At 38.2% G+C, this 10,396-nt stretch overlaps 1 protein-coding gene and 1 non-coding gene across 2 annotated transcripts; one reads left to right on the forward strand and one right to left on the reverse strand.

Moving 5' to 3' along the window:
* Positions 1-3,370: 3,370 nt before the first annotated feature.
* Positions 3,371-3,477, reverse strand: LOC127134054 (small nucleolar RNA R71). The gene has a single exon (XR_007807834.1). It is a non-coding gene; the product is annotated as a small nucleolar RNA R71 (small nucleolar RNA).
* A 928-nt stretch (positions 3,478-4,405) lies between these two features.
* Positions 4,406-4,852, forward strand: LOC127131167 (uncharacterized). The gene has a single exon (XM_051060102.1). It carries the CDS (start codon positions 4,406-4,408, stop codon positions 4,850-4,852), a length of 447 nt encoding a protein of 148 aa, XP_050916059.1.
* Positions 4,853-10,396: the final 5,544 nt, after the last annotated feature.

The raw sequence follows: 10,396 nt of genomic DNA on the forward strand, positions 1-10,396 counted from the left end.
TTTTCCTTGCCAAATAGATTGCACATGTGCAGGTGGTCCCATTTTAAGATTGGCATGAATTTCATGACCTGAAACTTGTGCAAGAAGTAGAGTTTGAGGTACCATGTTGGAGCTTAGGCCAAATGAAATGCACTCGTGCGTTTTGAGATATTCTTTGTGCCAATTATCTCCTCATGGTTAAGAATACAATGCAAAAAGAATCTAATAAAAATGATGCTTGAGTTGAAAATGGGATGGATGGAAAGTCGCGCTCAGGACCTAAAATTCTCAGCGAGGCATTAAGTTAACCAGGTCTTGGGCCTACTTTTGTGCACACATGGCCATCTTGGCCAATTCCAAAATTGATGTACTTATAGGAAAAAATGATGTTTGACCCTTAAATAAAGGTTGTAGAGGAGTTCAAATGTGACATTTGGCTTGACGTATATTCCAAAAGTATTGAGAAATGAGAGAGTTATGGTGTTTGGACCAAGTGACATGCCATACTTGATTTTAGGTCAACCAAACATGTAACAACTTATAATTTATTACCATTTCTTGCATCCAAAGGCCCAATGATAAACGCTTGAATATCAAATGAAGGAAACTTAATTATCCCTTGAATAATCTTGATGATTGCTTGAAAATTGGATAGAGATGACATGGAAATAAACATATGAACCATACTTGAACCAACTTTGAAATTAATGCAAAAACTTGAACTTCTCTTGATCAAATGATATTGAATGAAGCTTGACATAAATGTGACCTAAGATTATAGGTCATGCCTTGAAGGAAAAGTTCGTGTGGACCACTTGTTCGCCAAACTTTGACCTTGGGAATCAAAACCATAGTTTAGAAACCAATCTTGATCCTTTGATTCCAATTCCCTACCTTGTATAATAAGAAAAAGGAAACAAACACATATTTTTGTATTTTGAATAAGGTTAGGAAAGTTAGAATGAAAGCAAACAAAAAGGTAAAAAGAAAACACAAAGGGTACTTGATGATCTCCCGCAATGTCAAAGCAAAAGAGGGGAAGGTTAAGAGGATACCATACTTATAATCTTGGTTGAAATGCAAATGATATGATAGGTGAAATCTTAGGGGTAAAATAAGGGTATGCCAAAAACCATAAAGGATCTTTTGGAATCCCCCATGGTTTTTGAAAAACTCAGTTCGTTTCTAACATGTGCCACTTATGCTTAGGGTCTCAAGAAACAAGAAATTGCTTACATTAAATGAAAGTAAGCGTGTGATAACACTGAAACACGCTGCATATTTGACTCGGATTGCACATGCTTATTAGGTTTTTATTGTTATTTTCTTTTGTTATGTTTGCTTTTTGTCCTATTTCAGGTACTTTGTCATACAAGAGCCTTTTTTGAATAAACGAAGCCAAACGAGCAAGAAATCGAAGTTTTAGTGGAAATTTGTGCATATGGCATCCAGCATGGCGGCCGCCAAGGAGGGTACATTGACGTGTAAGCTGTGAACCGGTGGTAACTGCCACGTTCCCATGAACTTTTCATGTTGTACGCATGGCGGGCGCCTTGGTGGGGATAGAGGGCGCCACCTTTGTTGGCACGACCCCACTAAAGGTAGTTGGAGGACAGCTTTGTCTTTTACTAGCTTCTTAGAACCTCTATTAATAGGAATTTTCACTTCACGTGATGACATCTAACTTAATTCACAACACTAAGCTTAAAGTTTACCATTGTAAAAGCGATAATCCTCATATCGGGGGTTATTGCACTTGAGTTGTAGTTAGGTTAGAGCAATGTACAAACAATCTTACCGCCATTTTACTTTCTAGTCAAGTTTCTTTTCAAGTGTAACAGATTAAAGTTTCCGATTTGGAGCAGGTTTCTAATTGAAGTTCATTCACATTTGCGTTTTATTTATCTTGCATGCTTTACTTTATTTATTTTCCTGTCTTACTTTTATATACTCGCTTATTTAACTTGCACGTTTTATTTACTCGCTCTTTTAAACATGATTAATTCCCCTATGTTGATTTCTATTTCCATGTTTGGATAAATCTTTAAAGGTTAGGATGTAAGGATCGTCGTTAAGATGATACTCCATTATTTGCATCTATAGAAATGCTTTAGGGGCTGTTTTGATTTTAACACAAGTTTTCAGTACTTATTTTGGTCGGTAACTACGAAAGTAGAGCCGAGGTATAGTTGGGTAAGATCGAAAGCCGCCCAACTCTTAAAGATAAACTTGGTTAGTTTTAACAGGTCAAAAGTAGCGAAATAACTTTGTCCGGTTAATTGGGAATTCTTAACGCTATTAGAAAACGATTTTGAAACTATTTTTGGATGCGTTAGTAGGTTTAACATCCGGATTTATGAGCGAAATCCATGGATCCCTTTTAAGTTATACTTTTCAAATCAAAATCACTTTTTAACTAAGTAAAGAATTTAATTTCTTAAAAATAGGTTTACTACTTTAACGCATTAAGCACCCTTCATCAGTGACAATGAAGGGCATTAATTAGGGAGTAAACTCGGTTCTGAATATGCGAAAGCGACAGTTCCTGAATATGCCCCGTAAGTAGATCTGTTTAGAAACAATTGGAATATTTCCTAACTGATGTGAATTACATCTGAGCCATCATTTTATTTGAATTTATTTACTTCATTATTTCCCTTTTTGTGTGCTTGAACCTACTTATTTGATTTACCTTAGATAAACACCGTAACAATAGAACTTAATAGATTGACAATTTGGTCTCTGTGGGAACGATTAGCTTTTGTATTACTTTGACGTGTTCCGTATACTTGCAGATAGCAAATACACACCCATCAAGTTTTTGGCGCCACTGCCGGGGACCAATTGCGTCAAATTTTCGTACCCTGTTGTTACATCGTCTAGACTAAGGCCCCTTTTAGCCGGTAAATGAAAAAAAACTCTCAGTGCCGAAAGTTTAGAAGATCCAATAGAAGAACCAGAGTGATACGCTCGCGCACGTCATTTTCTACAAAGAATTAGGAGAGAAATAGGCGAAGATGAAAACCGAAGACCACTTAAGGAATTTGCCCAACCTTCTAATGAAGAACCCAATTCTAGTATAGTAAACCCGACTATTCCTGCTAACAATTTCGAATAAAAACCCTCTTTATTACAACTAGTACAACAAAACCAATACGCGGGTCTCGCTACAGAGAACCCAAATCAGCATTTAAAAGTATTTATCCAATTATCTGATACATTCAAGACAAAAGGTGCTTCACCTGAGGAAATTCGTCTAAGACTATTCCCGTTTTCCCTCAGAGATAGAGCACGGTCTTGGTTAGATTCCCTTCCGGATAACTCGATAACTACTTGGGAAGACCTCAGGAGAGTGTTCCTTGCAAGATATTTTCCCCTGAGTAAGACCGCTGTCCATCGAAACAAAATAACCAGATTTACTCAAAATCAGGGTGAATCGCTTTTTGAATCTTGGGAAAGATATAAAGAACTATTAAGAGCTTGTCCGCACCATGGCCTAGAACAATGGCGGATTATTCATACCTTTTATAATGGACTTCACAATAACACAAAGATGTCCATCAACGCTGCCGCCGATGGTGCTCTGATGAACAAACCTTACCCCTACGCTTGCGCTCTCATCAAAGATATGGCACAAAACCATTACCAATGGGAGTCGGAGAGCGCATCAATGGAGAAAAGGGAGACCAAAGGAGGAATACATGAGGTAAATTGTCTGGACATGATGAAAGCTAAAATAGACGCTTTAGCCTTGAAGGTTGAACACATGTCTGCAAATCCCACCACCGTAGTAGCTGTAGATTGTGAAATCTGTGGAACCAAAGGACATCTTGCACCAAAATGCAATCTGTTAACCGAATCAAACTCAGACCAGGTCAATTATGCCCAAGGAAACTCTTTTTCAAACACTTACAACCTTGGATGGAGGAATCACCCAAACTTATCTTATAAAAATAATAACCCTATTCAAAACTCTACACCTCAAAGACCACCAGGATTTCAAGCTCAAAGACCAATCCAACCTATGCAGGTCGTTCCTCAAAAGCCAAACCTTGAGAAAATCATGGAGAACTTCATTTCGGCCCAAACTCAGCAAAACAAAGAGTTCCTGAACCAAGATATTCATATAAATGAACTGATCACACAAATAGGAACTAAGGTTGATTTGATAATCACTGACAATAAGGTGCTTGAAACCCAAATCTCACAAATAGCACAACAACAAGCCCCCTAGGCCACACTTGGAGGGCAATTTCCTGGACAACCTCAACCAAACCCTAGAGGGAAAGCTAACGTTGTTACCCTATGAAGTGGGACCACTTATGACGAACCTGTAAAACTAACCTTGAGTGCACCAGAGGCTTCTAAGAAAAATTTTATGTCTACAGATGAAGTAGAGGAACTAGAGGGATAAAAAGACCAAGAAATGAAAGATAAGGGAGAAGATAAAGATAAAGTTTATGTTCCACCCTCTCCTTATAAACCACCAATTCCATACCCGCAAAGACTTAAACAGACCAAAATTGATAACCAATATAAAAAGTTTATAAAGGTGATCGAGAAACTACACGTAGAAATCCCATTCACCGAAGCCATCACCCAGATACCATCTTATGCTAAATTCCTTAAGGACATCTTGACCAAGAAACATAGGCTTGGTGATCCCAAACCTTTAGAGTGCAACTCCATTGCTGAGAATAAACTTGCTAAGAAGGAGAAAGATCCCGGAAGCTTTTCCATACCTTGTATTTTAGGGAATCATGTTATAGACAAAGCATTCCTAGACTTTGGAGCAAGCGTGAGCTTGATGCCTTTAGCAGTTTGTAGAAGGCTAAACCAAGGAGAATTACAACCGACTAAGATGTCTCTTTAATTAGCCGATAGATCTGTAAAATATCCAGTAGGCATATTAGAAGATATTCCAGTTAGAATCGGACACATTTATATCCCAATAGATTTCATGGTAATGGACATTAAAGAAGACAACGAAATCCAAATCCTCCTTGGTAGACCTTCCTTATCAACAGCAGGAGCCATAATAGATGTTACAAGAGGAAAATCATCTTTTGAAGTAGGTGATGAAAAGATAGAATTTATACTTTCCAAATTCCTAATGGCACCAGGCATAGGAGAGTCATGTTATGCCATCGATATCATTGATGAATGCATAAGGGAGCTAGATCAAGAAGGACTTATGGCTAGAATCATAACCATTCAGGATGATGACCCCGACTTTCCAACGAATTGTAACATTGAAAAAACTCTAGCAGTGACAAACATACCTTGGTACGCTGACTTTGTTAATTACCTAGCTGCTGATATAATACCCCCCGACCTTAACTACCAACAGAAGAAGAAATTATTTAGTGATGTAAGATATTTTTATTGGTACGAACCACTCCTTTTCAAAAGAGGGAAAGACGACATTTTTCGTCGCTGTGTCCCTGAAGAAGAGGTAGAAAACATCATAAAACATTGTCATTGCGCACCTTATGGTGGACATGCAGGAACATCTAAGACATGCGCTAAAATTCTCCAAGCCGACCTTTACTGGCCAGCATTATGGCGCAATGTTCATGCTTACATTGTCAGATGTGATCGGTGCCAACGTACCGGGAACGTCTCAAGGCGTGATGGAATACCGTTAAGAAATATCTAAGAAGTAGAAATCTTCGATGTTTGGGGGATTGATTTTATGGGACCATTTCCATCATCAATGGGAAATAAATATATCTTAGTAGATGTTGACAATGTGTCTAAATTGATTGAGGCTATAGCCTCACCTACAAATGACACACGAGTAGTGATTAAGTTATTAAAAAATAACATATTCCCTAGATCTGGAGTACCGCGCCTTGTTATAAGTGATGGTGGATCACATTTCATATCCAAAATTTTTGATAAACTTTTAGATAAATATGGAGTTAAGCATAAAGTAGCAACACCATATCACCCGCAGACTAGTGGACAAGTGGAAGTATCAAATAGGGAGATTAAACAAATCTTAGAGAAAATGGTTTCAATATCTAAAAAAGATTGGTCTCAAAAGCTTAAAGACGCATTATGGGCCTATAAAACCTCTTATAAAACCCCTATAGGAACCACCCCATACCAATTAGTTTACGGAAAATCTTGTCACTTACCTTTTGAGCTAGAACGCAAAGCCTATTGGGCCATTAAAACCCTAAATTTGGATTACCTAGGAGTTGGTGAAAAGCGCATTCTAGACATTCATAGATTAGAAGAACTACGTTGCAATGCTTATGAAAATTCCATAATATATAAAGAAATAACCAAAGCGTTGCATGGCAAGAGAATTGTAAAAAAGTATTTCAACATAGGCGATAATGTTCTCCTTTTTAACTCCAGGTTGTAACTTTTTCCTGTTAAGCTGCCCTCAAGATGGACTGGCCCTTACGAGGTCTCAAAGATCCTGAAGTCTGGAGAAATTGAAATCAAGAACCACTCTTGTAATCCCTACATAGTAAATGGGCAAAGGCTAAAGCACTACCAAGGAGGTGACATCCCTACAAATTACTCTTGCCACACTCCGATCGATCCACTTATCTCTACTTCTCAAATATGAATCTCTAATCGTCAAGCTAAAGATGTTAAACAAGCGTTGTGTGGGAGGAAACCCGTGATTTTTCTCTATTTTCTCACTTTATTATTTTCTTGCATTGTTTTTATTCGATGTTTTATTTATGCACTTAATTGGACTAACCTTCGTAATATCTACGTTTCAGGTTTCAGGTCCCATTACTCTCCGTAGCATTCTCCACTAACCATATTTTTCAGGATGCTGAGTTTCGATGATATGTATGTTGTGTTCAGAGACGATATTAAGAGAAAGCGATATGCGATCCTATCTGAGCGTACCATGTTACCCACTAGGTACCCTGACCCTGATTTCATGGAAACCTTAGGTCTTGAGGCAAGTCTGAGGTACCTATGCAATCAACTTCAATGTGAAGATTATGCTGGTGCCATGCATGTAACCTACAGGAACCTAAGCCTGTAATTTTAAAGCTCCCTCAACTATGAACCCTATGTTTGAATTGGTTCTCAGAGAGGCTACATTAACTTCAGATTGTTTGGAATTGAGTACACCTTCAATCATAAGGAGTTTGTTGAGTTACTTGGTTTTCAGTGTGGCCTTGATGCTATGCCTGAAATCCCTTTAGGGTATTTTATGCAGGATGAGATAGACAAATTATGGAGTGATATCATAGGAGGAGAGAGCCATGACCCTTCTACCTAGTTGTCCTACATAATCAAAAACCCAGCCTTCCGATATTTCCAGATGATCCTAGCTCATACTTTCCTTGGAAAGAGTGATATAGATACCCATGTTAGTGCTGAGGAAATCCTTTTCCTATTTTGTATCACCCAGTCACGCCCTGTTGCCTCTGGAAATTTTCTGATTGACAACCTTAACCTTACAGCCAACTCTTCTGAAGGACATATTCATATGGGAGGAATTGTGTCACATATAGCATCTGCCCTAGGTCTTGACAGAAAATTACTTCACCTGACTTCTTACTGTGGGTACACCCTGATGGATGCTACCTTCTGTTTAGATCGTGGCCTGATGAGGAAAGACTCCTTTAACCCTAACCAATATAAGCTTCGGACCAATCATGATACCATCCATTACTTTCCTTTACCTGATCCCACGAAGACTAATGTCCATGACAAAGCGAATTGGACATACGCCTTAGAAGGCCAGGATGAGACACCTGATGTACCTAGATCCCATCCAATACTAGAATACCATCCCTTGCCACCATCAGATAGGATCATAGTGCTTTCTAATAATCTTGATATGCAGAGACGCGACACTCACACTAATATCATTGAGTTGCACAGAAAAATGACCATCCTTTGCCAAGAGATTACTGACCTTACCTTGCAGTTAGAGGTATCCGATGCTACTCATCCTTTTGCAGGTACATCCTCTAGATTCCACATTACTGAAGAAATATGGTGAAAGCTACAAGCTCGAGAAGAAAGGAGGGATGTCTTATTATCTGCCATGAATCAACAGTTGTAGGACAACATGGACTTCATGCGTGAATCACAGCGGCAAACTGATAATTCACTTCGCAGCATTATGGAATCCCAGCAAGCCCTCCTCTCTAACCAGCAGCGTCAACAAGTGAACTTTCAGAGACACCTTACCCTGATGGAGGCCACTCAAGGCTCCGTACTGGGTAACCTTTGATAACTGCGGGAATCTGATGCCTTATTATCAGCTATATTTGATCAACTAGAGGTTTCAAGAGAGGAGCGTCGTCGCAACAGGAGTCATCGTCCCAGGCATTTAGAGCCAGGAGGCGAGGGTACTAGTGGTCAGCAGTAGTGTCATCCATGTTACTCTTTTCTCATCTTTTATCGAAACATTAGGGACAATGTTCGGTTTAAGTGTGGGAGGAGATTTCTAAACTTTCCTTCTTTTTTTAATTTTTGTATTTATCGTTTTTTTAGGTTATTTTAGTTTGTTAATTTCTTTTCAATAAATTGCATGTGATATACGAGTCTTCTGTGTAGTGTAACCTTACATCCCCATTTCCTGAGCCTTACAAAAAAAAATAATTGACAAAGAAAACAACTTTTATTTTGAAAAATTTGGGCTTTTAGATAAGTTTAGGATAGAATGTTAAAGACTTGGGAAAACCTTTAATAGATATCGTCTCAACACTGTAAGCTTCTTGACTTTGAAATTGATCCCGATACTTACTATATTATAACCTTAATTTTAATCCCAAAAAAATAAAGCCCTTAAGTAGTTTATTTCAGCAGTCAGCTTCGGCTTAAGCATATTCTATGTAAGGAAATCAATGAAAATAAGTGAATGATTCTAAAAATCATGTATACAAAAAAAAATACCCGTTGTAGTTGGTTCAGAGGTATCTGGTGCTGGACTTGGTAGGGTTGATTACGATTTGATCCCCCATAGCTACAATAGGGAAAACAAAGGGGTTACACCAATTATGTACCAGAGTCCCATACAAAAAGAAAAAAATGATAAAATAAAATACTCGTTGTTAGTTGGTTCGGAGCTGTCTGGTTCCGAACTTGGTATGGAGAATTACGGTCTGATCCCCCGCGACTGCAATTGGGTAAAATAAAAAGGGTTACCAAACTTATATACCAGAACCCTACGAAAAAAAGGATCAGAATCACTAACCGATCGCCTTACTATGGACGTGTACGGATAATGGGATTAATGTCACTAACCGATCTCCTGAATGAAAAGGGATTTAAAAATTGGGATGAAAAAGGTAGGCTCAAGTATAGTAACATGATATGGATTGGTTTGTATAGGAAAGAAGTTTATGACCGCATTTGCAGGAAGTGTAGCCCTGATATCTTTGGTTCATCAGTTAGTACCTATCAACACATCCTTGATTGAGCTTAGAATATTTCATCCTAAATTGAATACCTGTATGTTGTTGTTTTTTTTCGTGACCCATAAAAGTTTTGTTTGAGGACAAACAAAGGTTCAAGTGTGGGAGAATTTGATATCACTAAAACACACTGCGTATTTGACTCGGATTGCACATGCTTATTAGGTTTTATTTGTCATTTTCTTGTGTTGTTTTTTCTTTTTGTCTTATTTCAGGTACTTTTCCTTACAAGAGCCTTTTGTGAAGAAACGAAGCCAAACGAGCAAGAAATCGAAGTTTTTATGGAAATTTGTGCACATGGCGTCCAACATGACAACCGCCAAGGAGGGTTCCATGACGTGTAAGTTGTCAACCGGTGGTAACTGCCACGTCCACATAAAATTTTCATGTTGTACACATGGCCGCCTTGGTGGGGATGGCGGGCGCCACCTTTGTTGGCATGACCCCACTAAGGGTAGTTGGAGGACAGCTTTGTCTTTTGCTAGCTTTTTAGAACCTCTATAAATAGGCATTTTCACTTCACGAAATGGCATCCAACTTATTTCACAACACTAAGCCTAAAGTTCACCATTATAAAAATGATAATCCATCACATTGGGGGGTTATCGCACTTGAGTTGTAGTTAGGTAGGAGCACTATACAAATAATCTTGCCGCCATTTTACTTTCTAGTCAAGTTTCTTTTTAAGTGTACCAGATTAAAGTCTTCGATTTGGAGCAGGTTTCTTATTCAAGTTCATTCGCGTTTACGTTTTATTTATCTTGCATGCTTTACTTTATTTATTTGCTTGTCTTGCTTTTACATACTCACTTATATAACTTGCACGTTTTATTTACTCGCTCTTTTAAACATGATTAATTCCGCTATGTTGATTTCTATTTCCATGTCTGGCTAAATCTTTAAAGGTTAGGATGTAAGGATCATTGTCAAGATGATACTCCATTATTTGTATCTATAGAAGTGCTTTAGGGGCTGTTTTGATTTTAACACAAGTTTTCAGTACTTAT

This window comes from Lathyrus oleraceus, chromosome 3 (assembly GCF_024323335.1).
Source record: "Lathyrus oleraceus cultivar Zhongwan6 chromosome 3, CAAS_Psat_ZW6_1.0, whole genome shotgun sequence".
In the NCBI taxonomy this organism is placed as follows: domain Eukaryota; kingdom Viridiplantae; phylum Streptophyta; class Magnoliopsida; order Fabales; family Fabaceae; genus Lathyrus; species Lathyrus oleraceus.

Excerpts from the sequence above, each read along its gene's own strand:
- LOC127131167 (XM_051060102.1), top strand. The coding sequence starts at position 4,406 with ATGAAAGATAAGGGAGAAGATAAAGATAAAGTTTATGTTCCACCCTCT.